Here is a 21,834-nt window from a genome sequence, read left to right as displayed (position 1 = left end):
AATTAATTTTTGTAGGCTTATAATTTTAATTTAAAATTGGACATATACGCACACATGACACGATGGTAGCATAGACACCAACTGATATAGGTGAATATCTGGTATATATACGATTTAAAACACTCGACTTTCAATTAAAAATAAAACGGCTCAATAAGTCATATAGAACATATTATCTATATAGATACCTATGTAGTTGCAAAGCTATAGTTATATAAGCTATATAGTTATCAAAAATCCTATTTAATGTAAGTTGTGCTGTATACACTATTATATTATATCGTATATTATTATAGTTATCTTAAATGGTTATCAAGTGTCATCGTAATGTGTTACGATAAGATACAGACAAATGTACCTAATAATCGACGCGATGCGTTGCTTCAATCTGTCATGGAACGGGTATAAGGCCACGCGTCATACATGGAAAGCGTTGAGCATAATCGCGCGTTAGGTCAGTAAAATATTGTATCTAGTAATACAATTTATTTTTACGTTTTTATCCCACTACCAAGGTACAAAAGCGCAAATTAATTTTGCGCTTTTGGGTTATCGAAAAAAAAGGTCGATTTGCGCTTTCGGGTTTCACCATATAATGCCATTTTTACAGGCAAAATTTACCTTTTTCTAAAAATTGGTAAATAAACTGCGGCAATTTATTTTATATACTTTCTATATTATATACCTACTATATCGTTACGATAATCTATATACACGTTTATCGTTTAATTAGGTATAATACGTGTTATATACAACTCTTAGAGTATTAGGCGTAAAAATAAAGAAAAACCAATTTTTAAAATTGAAAAATTTATTATTATTATTATTAACCTCCATATATCACCAATTGATGATAGTCTTCCAGCTGTTGTTGGATCTTGATGTTGTTGTTTGGTGGTGATTGATTCGACTGAAAAGGAGATAACTACATGCTATTGTGAGCAGCGCTTATGATCCTTTTCAAGGTATTTCTATAATATATATTTATCATTCAGTAGAGGAAAACGGTAGGTATATGACCAATAACAAACACTATAACTAAGTACGTACTTGTACATAATATCTAGCCACTAGACGGATCTCTTCAACTGTATTTAGTATTCTTGATGTTATATTCCTCAAAGTTGTAATATAATAAATGATTTATATGTATGTGTTTTTTTTCTCTCCTCCCCTAAATATTCATGTAACTACTTTATATATTTAAAATGTAATTGGAATTTATTCCGTAATAAACAATATTATTATTATTATAAATATTTTTATATGCAAAATAGGTAGGTAAAAAAAATATAATATAATATAACAATATAATTAATTTTATATTTCGCTCATACAATATGAATTAAAAGTATTTATTTAATAACATAAAACAACAATAAAAGAATAAAGACCTAGTAATTACTTAATATTTATTAGTTATTAGTCATTTATTACTGCTATTAATCAATTACTTACTCGAATCAGTAGTAAACACTAGCTCCAGAATTAGAAGTTGAAACAAAAAAAAAAAAAAATGTTTAATATTTTTAGTCTTGACAACAACATCAGCAATTTGTCTAGCCTTTTTTGGCTTTTAACCAGTATCTACTAAGTTTGTGTACCTACCTTTTTTTTCAGTTTTAACCGACGACGCCGCGGAAACTGCTTTCGCAATACCTCCGCGAAATTTAACTGTGTACCTATCGTTTAATAAAAAAATAAATACATATAAATATGTAATGGTAGGATGCACGAGAATACGAGATTCGGCTATGCCAAAATATTCGAGGTTGTGAAAGTTAATGATTTTTTTTAACTCGTTAAGTTAAGTTAAAAGTTACACTTATATTTTTTCGTTAACTCGTTAAGTTAAACATTAACTTTGAAAAAAAAGTAACTTAACTTAATTTAAAGTTAAAATATTCTAATTTTCAAAATAAAAGATTCCAGACACATAATAATGTTTATTAGATAGTTTTTTTTATGCATAAGAAAATTACTGGGGAAATTTAAAATGATACATCAAAGCAGCGGTTCTCAAACTGTGGTACGTGGCAAGCTCATAGGTGGTACGCGAAGAAAATCTCCTTTTATAAAAAATATAAACGTATTAATTATTAATAATCAAAAAAAAGCAAAAATATGGTCAGGTGGTACGTAAAAATTTTCAAGCTGTGCAGGTGGTACGCGAATACAAAAAGGTTGAGAACCGCTGCATCAAAGTATTAACTAGCTATCAAAAAACCTACTTTTCTGAAAATACTATTCAAAAATTTGCTTTATTGTTTGGACTTAAATTAACTTGATTTGAATATTTTTGAATAAAATTAACTTGAAGTTAACACGTTAATCTTTCAAAAAAGTAACTTATTAAGTTAAAAGTTAATTTCAAAAAAAATTAACAAGTTAATTAATTTAATTTTAACTTTTAATCCGTTAATGCCCAGCCTTGGAAATATTTAACCGTATTTGTTAGGTGTCAAAATGATAGCATAATAATATGTATAAGTTTAAAAATATCAAATACTGAGAACCACTGAGTTTGTTTACACGATAAGGGCACAGCCACAAGCAGCGGCGGTGCAACATTCATCGTTACATTCAAAAAAGTCCAATCTATTTATAGATATAATAAATAATAATAATTAATATTTAATATTAAATAATAATTATCAAAATAGTTTTTCCAATGAATACATTGAAGTATAAATATATACATTTTTTTTGTTATTAGATACACTATAATATTTCAATATAAAATTACCGCTCCTTTAATAAGCTAAAAAACTCGCCACCCCGAGCAACAAGGGACACTTCCCCCCCAAATACTACACTGCACGTATATTATACTAATTAAACGATAAACGTGTATATAGATTATCGTAACTACATATTGTATTAATGTATATGTAGTATACATAGAAAGTATATAAAATAAATTGCTTCAATTTGTATAATGTATCTTATCGGTTTTGTCACAGATTGTATAATCTCAATTTATTTTTGCCGCAGTTTACATATCGCCTTTAAAAAAAAAGGTAAATTTTGCTGCAGTTTACTATCTCTTTTTGTACAAAAACATAATTAATACACTTTTAAAAAGGTATAAATTATTTAGTAACAAAATTCACCAAAATTATACTACCTATGTATTATATTTTGAATGAAAATGTCTATCCTTTTAATTTATAAGTATATGATACAAACTAGTGAAGAATGTATACGGAAATAGTTTGAATATTTGTTTAAATTTTATAATATATTAGGTGCCTACCTATATGTAAACGTAAACTGTAACTGTTTTAATATTAATATAATTATTATTTATTAAATTTTAATAATTGAAATAACACAGTTTATATTTCACAGTATTTCAATTCTAAATAAATATAAATATTTTTGCTAACTTAAAATTTAATGATAATTATTAAAGTATACATTTAAAAATATATTAGGTATAACTTGATTAGTGTACAAATAGGTATGTAGGTATAATACCATTAAAAATAAAACATTCCTTTAATATCTTGTTCGAAATCAGAAATGTTAATAAGTTATATTTTTTACCATATTATAACTTTTTAATAATTTAACGTTCATTACAGTCACAGCTCAACTACTGCCTACTATACTTGCATATTATATGATGATGATAATATTATGACAATTAAGAACTATTTAAAAAATTAAAGGTACCATAGATCATAGGTACACAATATGTCAATATAATATATTATTCTCTAACTGCTGAGATGGGTGCTAATAAGTAATAAGTAGGTAAGTAATAGATAAAAACTCGATAATCAAGAATAAACAATTTCAAGAAAGTGAAACTTCTAACTTTTCAATTTTAAAACTAGCCTTATTTTATTCCACTCATGTTTAGTCATGCGTTATTTGTCACAACACCTATACCAGTCAAACTGAGTAAATATCAATAAAAAACTTCTTTTCCCAAATACCTTTATAAAATTATAAAATACTTCTTTGTGCAGTCTTAACTAATTATCGTTAAATGAATACATTTTTGTGTTATAATTTTAAACACATTTCCACTATAAAATTGTTATATTCTTTGTTTCAATGCTTTGTATTGTACCTATGTAAATGTACTTACCTACCTGTTTTATATTAACTCTGCGTCATGGTGTTAATAAATATAATGTTAATAATATAACTATACATTTTTAGATTCTAAGCAGTTCTAGATAGCAAAATAATATCATCCATAGTTGAAACAATTTAATATTTTAATTAAGCTGAATATCAATGACGGAGATGATAGGTACTACTCCTATCGGAACTCGACGTAGCATAGAAAAAAAACTCGATCTTATTAAAACCCCATCGAAATAACCCAGTAAACAAATATGTGAATATTTTAGTGTTTAATTAGACTTAGATTGCAATAATGCATAAATGCATAATTGTATATTTTTTTTTCAACCCTCATCTCACTATTATGAAATCCTGCACATTGGACCATACCGGCTATGGGTACCTACTTACCAATTGGCTATTAGGTAGGTACCTAATAGTCCTAATATTTGAAAATTTGAATACAATACTCGGTGATCGACACCAATTTACTAATTTCACTTTGGTCGACGCGTCCGTTCATTGGGGGAATCGTAAACCGTAACAAGTTGTCCATTAGTGATAACAATCACAGTATTATCTAATCAAGAAACTCTACAATAACCGATGCACGTAAGTAATGATTATTTCATGTGTTTTTGAAGTGTTGTGATAGTACGCGGTTTTAGAGTCGGATGTCTTACGAAAACAAGAGCTCCGGCGCCTTTCAAATTTATAAATATTCTTTTTTAATGGTTGAACAAAAACAACACAAAAATGAAAACACGATTCTCCACGTTGGACATTATGTGTGTCGTCAACGAAATTCAAAAGTGAGTGTTCAGACGTTTTGCAATAATTCATTTGACTTAAGATCGATCTATACGTGTTAATAATATAATATTTACTCATCATATTTTATTAGCAAAACCATTAGAGTTTAGAATATTATGTATATTTAATGATTAACATGAAATTATAATTGTGTGTACTGTATTAAAATTAGTAGTTCTTGTAAATTGTAAGATACCTACCTATATTTTGTATATTTTTCATGTGGTAATTGGTAAAAAAGACCAATATTTAAAAATTTGAATATACCGTGTGTCCCAAGAAACGGTACACTTTATCTCTCATTACCCTTTTAATATTTTTCAATTCTATTTGCGGGACATTAAACTACACTTACAGAATACTTATATAATAACTCAAGTATTTTAAAATAATTATATAAATATAAAAGTATCATGTATCTGATGTATCAAAGATAAATGTACCTTGTATCAGTTGTATCGAGATACACTAAATGCATGTATCATATATCATGTATCAAGATACTTTTTTTTAGTATCTTGCCCAACCCTGGTTCTATGCAATATTTTAAAAATTTAATTTATAGACACTTGCGCTACATTTTTTATTTTTTAATACATAAAAAATTTACCATACAAATATTTCTCGAAGTAAGATTTACAATTTGGCTATATTGAATGTTTCGGATTTTTTTTTTATCAATTTTTAAGTTTTTATTTTTAATATTAAAAAATAAAAAATTAATACCAAAAATATAGCATAAGTGTCTATGCATTATATTAAAATTTTTTTTAAAAAAATATTGATTAGTGGAACACTGTTTAAAATTTTTAAAAATTGTTCTTTTTTTGCTTGGTCTTTTTTTCCTAGATTCGTTTCATGTTTGTTTAAATGTGAAATTTATTTGAGTTTCACATTTTACTACCTTTATGCACTAAATGATAACAGACCAAGCTAGAAATCTATTCTACACAATACTGTATTTAAAATTTAACTTTTGATTTTGTCGAAAAAAAGTACATTCATTAAAATACTTTTTTGTATTTACTAACTATTAATGTGAAATAAAATCAACTTAACCAAAAAATGAAAATTCTATTTTGTATGTACTTACATGTTTATTTGTTTAAAATTTAAACAAATCAAAAAATTCAAGCACAATATATTGACAGTAATGTAAATGATAGGTAACAATAAAACATACAAAAGGTAGTATAAAACATTAAATGCAAAATATTCTATTCATATACTTACTGAAAAATTCCAAGATAGTAAAATTAAATCAATTTTTATTTTGTTCAGTAATGGCATCATTCTATTGATAGGTAAAACCAAAGCATAGTTTGTTTTTTGTGTAAATATATAAAAAATAATACTTGTAGACCTAGTTCTATACTGAGAGATATTAAAATTGAGAAAACTTAATAGTTCTGGACAATTAATATAACCATTTATAAGATTAAATAAACATTTTTATTTATTTTTCTTCTATCTGATAAACCAATGTCAACTAAATTTGTTAATGACTGATAAGGAGAATGTGGCTCATGAATAATTTTACATTTAATAAAAAAATGTAGGAAACAATTTTTTAATTTAGGAAACATTGAATTTGATATTTTATGTAAGAGGACCAAACCATAGAATTGTTCTAATTTAACTTAGATTAAATTTGATTAAATGAACAAATTTTTTTTTTAAAGTTACGAGATTTGTGAAGTGTTAACAGTTACTAATACTAAAGCCTAATATCAAAAAAAAATTACTAATTATATGCAATAAATGTTTATTAAGAGAAAAATTAGAATCAAATATTACATCTAGATTACTGATATCATAAACATGTATTAATAAAGTTTTATTAATCTGTTAATAGTAAAATAGTGGAATTCAAGATGAAAAAACTTACTTTTTTTTAAATCTAATTTTTTGTAAATTATTCTAATAGAGTAATTTAATATATCGTTTGTGAATAAATTGTATCTAAATCCAAACTGATTTTTCCTAAAAACTTTATTCTTGTTCAAAAACTCTGAAAGTCTTATTTTAATACATTTTTTCAAGTAATTTAGAGATAATTGATCTATATTTGTTTGTATCCTACATGTTTATAATCTACATTAGTACTTTTGGTTTTAAATTCAGTTTTAGTGTTATGATTAAATGTACTTAATATTTAAAATTAAACTTAAATTTAAATTTAAGTGATCAGTTATACTACTCTTAAGCCTTAAGGACGTATGATATAACATTTTTATGATGATTATTTTTTATGAATAGGTGATCAATATTATATTTATCTCACCACATATGAAATTGCTATTAGGTATTATATCTGCAAAATATTGGCTAACAGATGGTAAAAACATTTCCGAGTTTTTACTAGGCGATCTATTTATTGCAGTTAAGTAATAATAAGAGTATTGTCCCTTAAAAATTGGCATTAATAAAGAAGTTATAATCTAGAATAATATTTTTAGAAAATAATTTAATGATATAATTGTTTATAACTAATATATATAGACCATCAGCTATGGTAATAATATATAGGGAATTAATTAAGGTATATCAATTGATTGTAAAATTAATATTTATGTTTATCTAAGTTTTACTTAATACAATAATATCAAATGCATGATTTATCATGATTGGAAGAATTAAAAGTTCATCAATATTTGCTATAAAATTTCAAATATTCACTAAGAATCCAGAAAAATTGTTATAATTAGTGATAATATGTTTTAAACTATAAATAAAAGTTGAATAATTTCAATGCATGTTATTATTATATTATTAAACCTTGCTGGTAAATAGACATACTTATAGAGAAAGCAACTGTGCCATTTCGTTAATGTTTAATGATATAATTGTTTATAACTAATTATAACATTTCTAGTAGGTATTAAAGATAGTGGAAAGATGAGACCATAATTTGATATACTAGTTATATCACTACCATTTGAAATAGGAGTGATAAAACTTACAAAAAGTTAGAACAATCTCATAAGTAAAGATTGATTAAATAAAATATATAATAATAAAGCAGTTAATATAAATTTGTAGTTTACAAAGAAAATTCTTGGAATTATATTTACGCCCAGGTTAGGTTAGGTTGATTAGGTATTTATGAATTTATTAGTAATCATATCAAATTCATTTAGAATGTCAATTGCATTCAAGACAAAATTAACAAATTGATAAATATAATTAAGATAAGTTTAAACCTGGAGAAATTGTTGTAAGATGATGTGCAGCTGATGCTGTTACTGACTCATATTAAACACTTAAAAACTATGAACTATTTTCTTACCACCAATTATAAATTGATTTTCATAAATCATTAAAGCTGGAAAAGACTTTGAACATTTACTTTTTTTAAGTTGACAACATTTCTTATGATTTGATATTGATGAATTTTGTGTATCACTAATGTATTTATTATGCATATCAAATATGTTAGAATAATTGTGTTACGTTTAGACATGCTAGACATAAAATTATGATACAAATCAATATTTGACTATGTAATAAATTACTTAAATTTATTTATTATTTTTTCTTAATTAGTAAAAAGCAGGTAATTCCGTAACAGAAATAATTTGTTGTAAAATATACGTTTGTAAACTATTAATACTTAGAATTGACACTATTGTATATTTTTGCAATTGTAAATTTTAAGTTAAGTCAATAAGTCATGTTAAAATAATATTACAATTCAACAAGTTGTTTCAAATTTGTGAATATAACTGTTATTATTAATGTTTGATTATATTTTAATTGTTAATGCATTTCATACATGATTGTTTTTTTTGTTTTGTTTTTATAGGTACAAAGGCATGAGATTACAAAGAGTTTATGACATTGATCATAAAACATATTTGTTTAAATTTCAACTTAACAGTGAAAAATGTGTATTGTTATTGGAATCTGGTGTTCGATTACATGTTACTAATTATGAATGGACTAAGAATGAAGCTCCTAGTAGTTTTAGTATGAAGGTATATTATTTTAATTATGTCTAGTTTATATCTTGTGAATATTTTTTTTCTAATTTTTTATGGCTTGCAATTTCGTATATAAAATAAATAGTACAAATCCTTTGATGAGCAATAACGTATATATATGTTTATAAAAGTTATGCCATGCTGAGCATGGACGTATATATATGTTTTTTGCGCTTTTTTTTTTTCTAGACGATAATGTGTATTATACTATGAAATTACGTTATAGAACTATAGATGACAATATGTGCTTCACTCTTTTGGTTATAATATGAACTAAATCAATTTATTTAATTATGTTATATAAGTTAACAATATAAATAATAATATTGTAATCCCAATTTGATTTACATTGGTGTTGCCTATGTCTCATTCCTAATTCGCTCCCTGAGTAGCGTCTTTGTATTCCTAATGCACTCCTCAAAGGGTTAAGAATATATTCAAAATTATAAAATAAATAAAATTGAAATACATTTTTAAAATGTATTATTTTTTTTAATTATAGTAACATACTATTTTATCTACATAATCTTAATGATCAGAATTAACAGTATTGAATTTTATATCAATTTTGACTTAACTGTGAAGATTATTTATGTATTTATACATTAATTATTATTTCATGATTAAGTTTTCATTAAATTCTATTTCAAATAACAATAAATTATTTGTTCAATTTAGTTAAGAAAACATTTGTCAAACAAACGGTTGGAAAAATTAACACAAATGGGATTTGATCGAATTATTGATCTACAGTTTGGTGTTGGAGAAGCAGCATATCATGTTATATTAGAATTATACGATAAAGGAAACATTATTTTAGCAGATAAAGATTATATCATGATAAATATTTTACGTCCACACACCGAGGATGAAAAGCAGAAGTAAAATATTTATTCAATTTCTCTAAATATATTAAAAATTATTCAATTCTTTAAATGTATTTAGTTTGTACATAAATTATTTATATAATTTATTCATTTATGTTAAAATGTTATAGGTTTTTTGTTAAAGAGGTTTATCCAAATAGCAGACCAAAAAATCGACTTAATCCGCCAACTGAAGATTCTTTGATTCAAATTCTAAAAACAGCTAAACTTTCAACAAACTTAAAAAAATTTATTTTTTCAAATTTTCCAAATTGTTTAGGTTAGAAATTTGTAGATAATTATTATTATAATCATTTTTATTATTAGTAATACAATAAAATTTTGGTAATCTGACTGATATCAGACGAGGTTAATACCAGATTAACAAAAACTCTAGATTAATAAAGGTTCACATAAAAACTAATTTTTAATTATTGAATTTTACATTTTTATTTGAATAGAAAAATTGATTGTACATTATTAAAATAAAGAAATAATACATACATAATATTAATTTATAAAATATATAATACTAATATATCTAATAGGTTCGTTAGGATTTAATCAATTAGTACTTAATTTTGGTTATTTTAACAAAAAAATTAAATTAAAATTTATCCAGAACACTAAATAGTAAATATATAGCATTATTAAACAGCCATATTACCGAGATTTTACTGTATTAGTAACTTATATTAAACTTTTTATTATAATTAGGTATTTAATTATTTTATATTTTATAGATTATGGTAATAGTTTATTGGAACATATGTTAATAAGTGGTGGTTTTTCAACAAATACCAAAATTGGTGTTGAATTTAACATTGATACAGATATTCATAAACTTATGAATTGTTTTCTTATTGCTGAGAAATTCTTAGATAATATAACTACATTAAAAGAAGTAAGTTTATATTTTAACTTAATACAAAGTATATTTAATATATTGCTGTATATGCTTTACAATCAGAATGTTTACTTAAAACTATTATAGAAATAGTGACAGTTGTACAGTCCAATTTTGATACTGTTGGCTTTTAGTTATTAAATAATTACTTTGATCAAAAAACCTTTCATAAGTTATATTGTTTATTTTATTTATGAATGTACACGCAAAGTATAGATGTAAATTAAAATATATTCAGTAATAAATAGAGGTTTAATTTAAATTATTTAAACATTTTAAAATATGATTTTGTATTGTTTGAAATAGGTAAATTATTCTCTTAATATTCTTTTAATTGTTGTAAAAAAAGAGAAAAGTAATTACTATACTGTAGAAGTGTCAAGTATACCTTAACATTGAGTGAGTCTCTGTAATTTATGTGCTTGTGTTTGTGTTAAATTTAAATTCAATGATAAATCATTACCTAAGATAAATAATTCTGAACAAAGATAGACAATCTATACTACTAATTTATTTTGTTCAATTTCAAGTTTTATAAATCACGGAACTTAATGTGTTATTTTATATAATTAAAGGGAATAAAGACAGTCCATTTAAAAATTGATCAAATAATTTAGCCAGCTAAAATCATTAAATTGGCTTCCGAAATTCAAAGTTGCAATATTAAATTTTGTGGCTAGCAATTTTAATGTTAGTTGAACTTTATTTTTTGTTAACAAACATCACATACATATCAATAATTTATAAAAGTTTTTCGAGTCTGGAAATGGGTTCCAAATTGTTGATTCATTAACTCTATTCTAAAATTAATCAGATAAGAGAGATTTAGTCACATAAGTATAAAATATCATGAAATGACTATAGTTTATGGCTAAACAACTATTTAAGGTTCTATTAAAGGTTACATTTTTATGCTTTGTAAATATGATATCTCTAGAAAAAATACAATACCTAAATCTTAAACTTTAATATAATGTTTTTTTTTTTTATTATTTATACTGTGATATTGTGATTTAAAATTTATCTGCATAATGTATCCCAATTTAGCAGATTCTTCTATATATTATTGTATTATTAATTATTATTTAGATTAAATTGTAGTTTATTACAATTTTCTATTAATGAAACTAAGATATAATTTTTTTATTTATCTGTATAAAATGCAGGTGTATACAAACAAACTATATTATCAGACATTTAGAAATATGAGGTTTTATTTTATTTATAGCTTTAAAATTATTATGTTTTAGGGGTTTATAATTCAAAAAATTGATCGACAATTGTTGCCTGATGGTACTATGAAAGAACTGTGTATCAATCAAGAATATCATCCTTTTTTGTTTGCTCAGCATCGGAATTTACCTTCAAAAACTTATGAAAGTTTCAATGAAGCAGTAGATGAATTTTATTCAAATTTAGAAAGCCAGAAATATGATGTTAAGTGTATGCAACAAGTTAGTATATTTAAATAAGATTGTATTTCAACTTAGATATTATATTTTAAAAAGTTAAACAAGTGTATATCATTTGTCTGTACTGTGTATTTTTCTGATTTGTTTTTTTTTTTTTGATAGAAAATGAGCTTTTTTATTTAATGAAAACTATTTATGAATTATTTTATAACCTAGTTTTAGTCATTGTATGAAATCTTATCAGAAAAAATAAATACTAATATTAATGAAAATTATTAAGTTAAAAGTTTAAAATAAGTATACATATTTATAAATTTATAATATAGTTATAAATTAATAAAAGACCTCCAACTAAAAATCAGAAACTATCCTGAATATTAAAAATCAAAGCATTTTCATGGCTCCTAACAGTGAAAAAAAACATAAAAAGAAACACATTGTAAAATCACTACATTCATTAATTCATTCATGATTCTAAAATTAAAAAAAAACCATCCAATACCATTTTAATATTAGTAAGATTGGTTTATTTCAAACTATTGTAATACATAATTCTTCCTTTACATTTAAAATAATGTTATAATTAATTACCAGTTTAAATAATACTTTTTAAAGGAAAAAGGAGCAGTAAAAAAACTACAAAATATTGTTAAAGACCATGAAGAACGACTTAAAAAACTACAAGATGCCCAAGATGAACACAAATTTAAGGCTGAATTAATAACGCATAATTTGGATCTTGTTGACAATACTATAAAGTTTGTAAGGCAAGCAGTAGCAAAACAACTTCATTGGGATGAGATTTGGGATATGATTAGACAATTAAATTTTGAAGATGGTGGATGTACATATGCGATAGTTAATAATTTGAAATTGGATGTGAATCACATTACACTTCAACTTTTGTAAGTTATTCCTAAAATAATTTACTTAAATTTTTAATACTATTTTCTTATATTTTTGTTTTTTTTTATTATTGTTATTATTATTCAGTGATCCGTATAAAGAAGAAAACCAAAATGAAAATAACAGTAAATTAATTGATATAGATTTAGGCCAGTCTGCTTTTGGAAATGCTCAAAGGTATAAAGAAAATTATAATTTTATTTTATAATAAACATGTATTTATGTAAATTTTTTTTAATATTTTAGGTATTATGGATCTAAAAAACAATCAGCTATTAAAGAGCAAAAAACTATTGACTCTTCAAGCACAGTATTAAAAATGGCTGAAAAAAAAACTAAACAAACTTTGAAAGACATGCAAGTTGTTGCTTCTATAAATAAAGTTCGCAAAACATATTGGTTTGAAAAGTTTTATTGGTTTATATCTTCTGAAAATTATTTGGGTAAAATGTTATTTAATTCTTAAGCTATACTACTTTAATGATATGATTGTTTGATAAAATTATCAAGAATTAAAAATGTTCATAATTTATTTTATTTTTAATTTATCTAAACACATAAATAACAACCAATAATAATTACTAGTTATAATTCAATAATTAATAGTAATGTGCCATATGAATAATAATTATTTAATGCTAATTTGTGTACAAAGTATCGAATATGGAGTCATCACTTTTTTTCACTCAAATCACTTAAAATGTTCTCTATGATAATTAAGTTTCTGAGTTTTATAATGTTTAATTATATATTTTATTCATATCATTATTTTAAACAGTTAGTTATACCTCGCCAAACCACTCATGTGTCTGTTATATTATAAACTAATATAATTTAAATATTTTATTAATTCTCTTTTATGAATTTGTAAAACATACTAAACTCTCTACTATTATGTGAAGATACATAATTACTGTAATTTATACTTTATTTTTTATTAGTATGTAGTATGTGATAAATATATTAGCTAAAAAGTACCTAAATAATTCAATAATTGGTTCCTACATCTTAGTACTTGATTTTCTATTTTTAATCTCTATTTGTCTATTTATTTTGTCTGTAACATCTAACATCACAAGTTCGTGTATTTTACCTTGACATTTTCAATATTATAATGTATACCTTGTCAATGTTTATAAATGTCCTATACAATTCATGAACTCACTCTAACTTAACTTAATTACACACCCTTACAACAACTAATATTTGATGCCTACCAGATTTTTAAGTCTCACAAATATAGAAATTATGACTACTATTTAATATTTTATTAATATGATGTATGAAATATTTATTATAAAATATAAATCATTATGTAAGCAGTCACATATTCTTAACAACTCTGTACTCTGTAATTTTATAACTTCGATTGAGTGAATTATTTGTTTAAGCTTATTTTTTGTTTTTAATATTCCCAATCACCATTTAATAACAATAATAATAACTTATTGTAAAGAAAGAAGATTTATAATAAGTGACAATGTCCTTTATGGACAAAGAATCCAGTTATATTTAGATATATTTTATAATTATACTTGTCTTGTATTATACTTAATTTACTTATACCTAATGATATACCTATAAATGTGATTTTTTAATAGCATATAAAATAGCAGTTTATTATTCAAAATCCATAAAAATAAAATGTAAATGTTTTTTTTATTTGCAATACTTATTTACTTTTTATTTTTAGTCATTGCTGGACGTGATGCTCATCAAAATGAAGTTATTGTAAAACGATACATGAAACCATCAGATATTTATGTGCATGCTGGGTTTAGTGGAGCTACAACTGTGATAATTAAGAATCCAACAAATCAAATTGTCCCCCCTGCTACACTTAATGAAGCCGCTGTTATGGCAATTTCATACAGGTGATAAAATATTTTTCAAAATAACTAAAAGTCTCAATTTTATAATAATGTTAGTATATTTACGTAGAATATAGTAAAATAATGGTATTTTAATAAACAAATTAAATAATTTTATAGAACATAATAATTTTTCAACTAAGCAGAAATGTCATGAACAGAGTTTATAAAATGTTGATTTAGCATTACCACATTGTATAAAAACATATTCTCTTTTTTTTTTTTATCAAGACAAGAAAAATAATTCATATTTTTTATCTCACTAATAGAATAAATGTTAATAATAATAAAAAAAAAAAAATTTCATCTAAAATATCATGAGTTTTATTAAATACTATTAACTAAAGTTCACTAATGACTTGAATTTACTAAAATAACTACTTTTTATTACTAACTTTATTACTAACTTCTTTGACATTTAGGTTAGTGTTGATTATTTATATGATAAAATTCAGTTACTTAAATTATTTTTCTAAATAGTTTTTACCACAGCTTAAGATGGATGGTTGCAGTACGGTGTATTAAATTCTATAGGACGTTTGTGTGTTACAAATGTTCTCCAAAAACCAACTGATTTTACCTACGATTTTGTAACACCATCTATAAGTTAACTTGATAATATAGATCACGGCTAATCTAAAGCTGTGGCCGCGATTATAATACTGCTACTATTATAATAATATTTTTGTTAGTTATTATATAAATTCACTAGGATCGCTATAACATCATTGGTATTTGGTAAAAAACATTCATGCATCATTTTATCTCCTTTCGTTACGCAACCATAAACCAAAGCCGTGAGTTTTTACCACTTCCAGTCATACTTATCTTTTATTGCACTGGATCAGCTAGTATATACATTAACTGTTAATAAGAAACCAATTAATAATAACATTTTTATGTATAGCACTTTCATTCCCTCCTTTAAAATTCACAGGTTACACAGAATTTATTTAATAAACTATAAAACATATTAACTAATGATTTGGTAGGATGGTTGAAAATAACATGTTAGTAAATAAATGATTTTAAATGTGATTCGCTAAAATTTTACCTTTTTTTACTAGTGATTTTTCATGTTAAGCCAAAATTACTATTATTTTTCTTTGTAATTCACAAGTTTTTTTTTGAATTTTCTATTTTTCTATTTTGGAACTAATTTATTTTAAAATGTTATCTATTAAATTTTAATATAAATAATTAAATCTTAAATTACTTGTTTCTATTTGATATTCTTATAATTATTTATAATATACAAATCTTTGTTTAACTAAAAAAATGTTTTCTTTAATTACAGTGTTTCTTGGTCCATGAAAATTAATATACAAAATGCATTTTGGGTGAAACCTGAACAGGTATCTAAAACTGCACCTACTGGAGAATATTTGACTTCTGGTAGCTTTATGATACGTGGTAAAAAAAACTATTTACCAGCAACTCATCTTATATTAGGTTTAAGCTTTCTGTTTAAACTTGAAGATAGTTCAATATCTAGGTAAATATTATAAAATATATTCATGTGACATAAAAAATCATTATAGTTATGAAAAAATATGAGTTTAGACATGCAAATGAACGTAAAGTTAAGGGTATTGAATATGAAGGCATAAATAACATTGCTGAAAATAATGATGAATTTGAAAATATACCAAGTGAAAATGAAAGTGATGAAGGTACTGCTTATTACAACATTTATAATATTAAAATAAATTATTAATTAATTCACTATTTATCATAAATTTTTAATTACATTTTTAAAAAGTATTTATTTGATTATTATATAGATCTAGAGAAAAATATTGAATTGCAAGACAAAGAAAAAAATGATGATAGTGATAATGTTAATGATGATGACAAAAATCTAGAAATCAAAACAAATAATAAACATTCTGAAAAAGAAGAAAATGATGAAGAAAAAGAATCAAGATCTTATGATGAAACATCAAAAAAGTAATAACATAATTTTTTAATTTACTTATTTCTTCATTATAATATATATGTGTAGTAATGATAAACATCATACAATATTTGAATACTCAGTTACTTGTTTAGTATTTCTATATTATAATATATCAGAAATTCAAAACATATTCTAGGGCAAATTCATGTATTAAAAGTAAAGTTGTAAGATAACTTATATTGTAATTTATATTTTCATTTGATGTTTTAAATAATTCCGGATATACGTCAAAATATAAAATAACAATAAATTTAAAAAACTAATATATAATTTATTTTTATCATTTATTATTGCATTAATTTATTTTTATTTCAGAATAATTCATTATAGTTGCACAGACGCACTTGTGTACTATTCATTTCTTAGTTATATGTCATTGACTTATGATTATATCTAAGAGAATACTACACCCACACATATTGTTTCTGTCTTTCATACACACAACATAGTAAATTGTTGTTCAGTGGAATCAATTTTATGCTGTTAGCTTTAATATCAGATTAAATTTACCTATTATCAAACTTAAAGGTGATAATATTATCTAGGGCATCTCTTAGGCTGTTATTGATATTTTAATTTTTATGTGAGTGCCAAGCATTTTAAAGTTTTAATATTTTACATAACTATAACTCACTTAAAAATTAAAATACCAATAAAATCTTATGAGATTCCTAAATAATACTATTTATTTATATATCTATTATATAATATTATATTATTAATTTTATATTATATTTATATCTATTAGTAGTTTAGTAACCTTTAAGTTTGATTATAAGTAAATTTACTCTAATATACTTATTATATCTGTATTTTTAGTTTTAATTATTTGCTGTTTAAACTGTTTAATAATGTATTTGTTATTTGTTATAACTTCTATTTTTATATTTTGTTAATTGCTTAAATGTATAATGTATTAATTGTAGAACTCCTGGGCTCCCACATGAATCTTCACAGTAGAGTTCAGTATAAAAAAAAAATATATTAAAGCTTACAGCATAAAATTGATTCCACTGATCGAAAATTCACTACGTCATGTATATACAAGATGTAAACAACACATGCAGATGTAGTGTCCTCTATTAATGATTTAATGTTTGAGATTTCGAATATTCGCACACTTTTAATGTGATTTTTATTTAAATATTTAACTAATTTTGTCATTATTTTGATTATTTCTGCCATTGTTACAATATTTTGAAATTTTTAATGTGTACCTTATATTATATTTTATACAACAATGAAATATTCTAATAGAATGAAAATGCACATTCACACATTCATTAAAGTGATTTGATTTAGAATATCTGTGAATTGGATGTAAGTGAACTAGAAAATTGCGATAATATAAATAGTTTATTATTGAATTAAAATTTAACTTATTTATTATAACAACTTATTCAATATTGAGTACATTCAATACCTACTATACAGCAGAGCAATTACCTACACACTCACTTTAAAAAAAAATTAAATATCTTTTAAAATTATAAAAAAAAAATCAATAATATAAAACCACTTTAATTATTTTCATTGTATAACTGTTATTCAACTTAAAACCGAACAATTAATTATTTTATATTATTTAATATTTTTCTTTAAGTTCGCAAAGGTATCATTTATCTTCAAACTTTAATATGAATGTTACTTTTATATTGACATAAAATCTATTAAAATATCTATCACACTTTTGTTATACATATGACTTATATATTTATCATATTTTAAGTTTATTTAAATTTATGGTTTTATTTATCAGTGTTATAGATGTAATGCGTATTCCAAACTGTAATGATACTGCTGAATGTGTTGAAAAATCTGATCCTGTATCTTCAGATAGTGATGATGATAATGATGATGAGTTGAATGAAGTAAATGATTTAGGTAAGACTTTGTGAAAAGAAAAAAAATTAACTTGAATTTTTTAATAAATAATAACTGTATAGTAACAATTATCCACGTATTCTAATTCGTAGTTATCTAAGAATTAACAAAATGTTCGCACTAATTTATTTTTAGATTCTAGTTATGTTTTTCATATTATGAAATTCAATATTATTTTAAATAAACACGTTATATATATATATTAAAAAAATTACTTTTCCTAATAAATATTCTACTTTATCTTTTAATATATTATACATTTAGACTTATATACCATACATACGTACATTAATTTTATTTTAACAAAAATATTTAAATTCATATTTTTGGTATTTTTAACATTATCAGTCCTCTTCACCTCACCCATTTATAATTAGTATGGATAATTGACCCTCTACTGTTAATTCTGTTTATTTAAATAATTTGGATTTTTATCATTGTATAAAAATATATAAAATAAATAGATAAATATAATACAAATATTCATAATTTTCCTTTATATTTTTTATAATTAGTTGTTAAATATTTAAATTACAGATAAAAAAAATGAAACAGTGAAACCTCTAATCCTGAAACGTGGTCAACGGGGAAAATTAAAAAAAATCAAAGAAAAATACAAAGACCAAGATGAAGATGAAAGAGAAATGAGAATTAAATTACTACATGTAATAAATATTAAAAATCATAAGTATACTTAATATACCTGTTATGAAAAATAATATAAATCCTAGATAGAAGGATTTAGGTTTGCTAATAGATTAATGTTGCACAATTGCCTTTAACATTTAATACTAGTTTATTTCATTGATTATTAGCCTCTAGTCATATTTCAAGATAATATTATTATATACTTAGCTATAAACTAAGAAAACTAATATTTAATAACAATATTATAAGGAGCTTAGAAATAATCAGTAAGACTAAAATGAGCTGTTATATTTCATGTTTCATTATTAATATTTTTTTATTTTTTATCCTTTATTTTTTTATTTAACAATTTTTGAAATTAAACTTATGTTATGGTTACACTACCATATATTATAACTTACTCAAATTGACATTTTGGGAAATAGAAGTGTAACAATAAGTGAAATGCTCAAGATTGGGCCTGTTTGGTACAGTAAAAGCACTTAATGTGAAATGGAGAAAAGGAGAATATCATATAAATGTCCTACTCCTCGAATCGAAACCCAACATTGGAGTGAGTATAGGGTGTTTCAATATTTGTTATACTTTTATTCTCAAGCAAGTGTGAAGTAATACTATAGTATTTAACTTTAGTTATGCTTTAATTTAATTCATACTCACTTGTTTTCATAAAATGTATGAGAATGTCATTGGGTTAGTTTTATAGACAGTAGTAAAAGTAAATCAAAACAAATCAGACAACTTAATTTATATTGAGTGTTAATTGTACCTCAATACTGAATAGGTCAATTGTAACTCATATTATATTATAATATTATAGTGATTATTGTAATATTATTTCATATGATAAAATATGTACAAATATTTTGAATTTTATTGTAAATAACAAATAGTAATAAATACTTAGTAACAAAAAGTTTCAAGTTTTTACAAATAATACTTTTTTGAATTATAAAAAAATAACCAAAATCATTATTTATTGTTTAAATTACATATTTTATGTGAAAATTTAATTAACCTCTTTTTTAATAAATAAAACACAACTAATTATACCAAATTAAAACTTATATGTCCAAGTGTAGTTGTTTTAGTTAGATTGGTTATTAATATTGATTGGCCTACATATTTTCTATTCCTCTATATTATTTAAAGTTATACTTGCTTGCATGATGTTTTGTATTATTAATAATTTAATAATTATTATTTTTATTTTATTTTTAAAAATATAATTTTGTAGATTTTTAACTATACATAAATAATTTAAGCGTGTGTGTTCTATTCTAGTCATCAATGAATGAAGACAAAAAACTGAAACGAGCAAAAAAGAAAGATAAGAAAGATAAAAAGAATAAAAAGTCTACTGAAAAAAATAAGTCTACAGGAAATAAACAAATATTCATTAAGCCCTTGCCAATGCTTCTAGAAGCACCAAATGATACAACTCAAAATGAAACTAGAAAAGAACCAATACAAAAGTCTGAAGAAAATGAAAACTCTGAAGATGATGAAACAGATAAAATAACAGATCTAACTGAGACCCAAATGTTGGATTCATTAACTGGTTTACCATATCCTGAAGATGAATTACTCTTTGCTGTACCAGTAGTAGCACCTTACTCTGCTCTCACAAATTATAAGTAATTTATTTTATTATAATTGTTTTGAAATTAAACTAAAGCCGTGTTTTTTTATTAGATTCAAGTTAAAATTAACACCAGGAAACACCAAGAGAGGTAAAGCGTCAAAAACATGTTTGAATCTTTTTTTAAAAGACAAAACATCCACTACCAGAGAAAAAAACCTAATGAAGAGCGTCAATCTACAGGATATTGCTAGAAATATACCAAACGGTGTTAAATTATCTGCTCCGTCACTTAGCAAAGTTCTTAATAAATAGGCAAATAATAAGCATTGTATTTATTTAATTATTTTACAATTAAAACTTAACTAATTTATCTCTATATTATTATATCAACTGTTCCAATTTCAATCTATACATTATATTTAAATATTAAAACGAGGTTGTTGTTAATATAGAAGTGTTGTATTTTATTTATAAACACCATCGGATTATTTTTCAATTGTAATAAATTAATTTTGAGCAGACTATGAAATGCGTACACGGATTTGGTAAAAAATAAAAATGTAAAACTGCCTGAATCCATACATTTTAGTTCACTGAATATTATCTACTTAAAACAACATAATATAAAAAATAAAAATGTATGTTCAACCCAAGGGTAAATATTAAATAAAACATTTATAAGAACACTATTTATTTTGGTAACATTTATGATACATCAAGATTGTCATGGCAAGGAGAGCAAATAATACATTTCCAAATACAAAACTCTTCTCACAATATGTTAAACCAAAAAATCTCTAAAATAATTGGATATGCATGTCTAAACCTCAATAGCAGATATATAGTATTAATCACACATAATCTTGTGGCAAGTAAATATTTAAACTCAGCTAAAACAAATTGAGTAATAATGTTTACA

At 23.5% G+C, this 21,834-nt stretch overlaps 1 protein-coding gene across 1 annotated transcript; it reads left to right on the top strand.

Moving 5' to 3' along the window:
- The first annotated feature begins 4,700 nt into the window (after positions 1–4,700).
- Positions 4,701–21,369, top strand: LOC114124111 (ribosome quality control complex subunit NEMF homolog). Its single transcript, XM_027987296.2, has 17 exons — positions 4,701–4,892; positions 8,699–8,870; positions 9,555–9,757; positions 9,874–10,022; positions 10,486–10,646; positions 11,900–12,103; positions 12,677–12,966; positions 13,055–13,144; positions 13,214–13,410; positions 14,661–14,841; positions 16,136–16,333; positions 16,402–16,511; positions 16,623–16,788; positions 18,558–18,682; positions 19,220–19,347; positions 20,615–20,967; positions 21,026–21,369. Exons 1-17 carry the CDS (start codon positions 4,837–4,839, stop codon positions 21,225–21,227), a joined length of 2,985 nt encoding a protein of 994 aa, XP_027843097.1. The 5' UTR covers positions 4,701–4,836; the 3' UTR covers positions 21,228–21,369.
- Positions 21,370–21,834: the final 465 nt, after the last annotated feature.

Source organism: Aphis gossypii, chromosome X (assembly GCF_020184175.1).
Source record: "Aphis gossypii isolate Hap1 chromosome X, ASM2018417v2, whole genome shotgun sequence".
NCBI lineage: Eukaryota > Metazoa > Arthropoda > Insecta > Hemiptera > Aphididae > Aphis > Aphis gossypii.
This window is presented reverse-complemented; position numbering and strand designations above follow the sequence as displayed.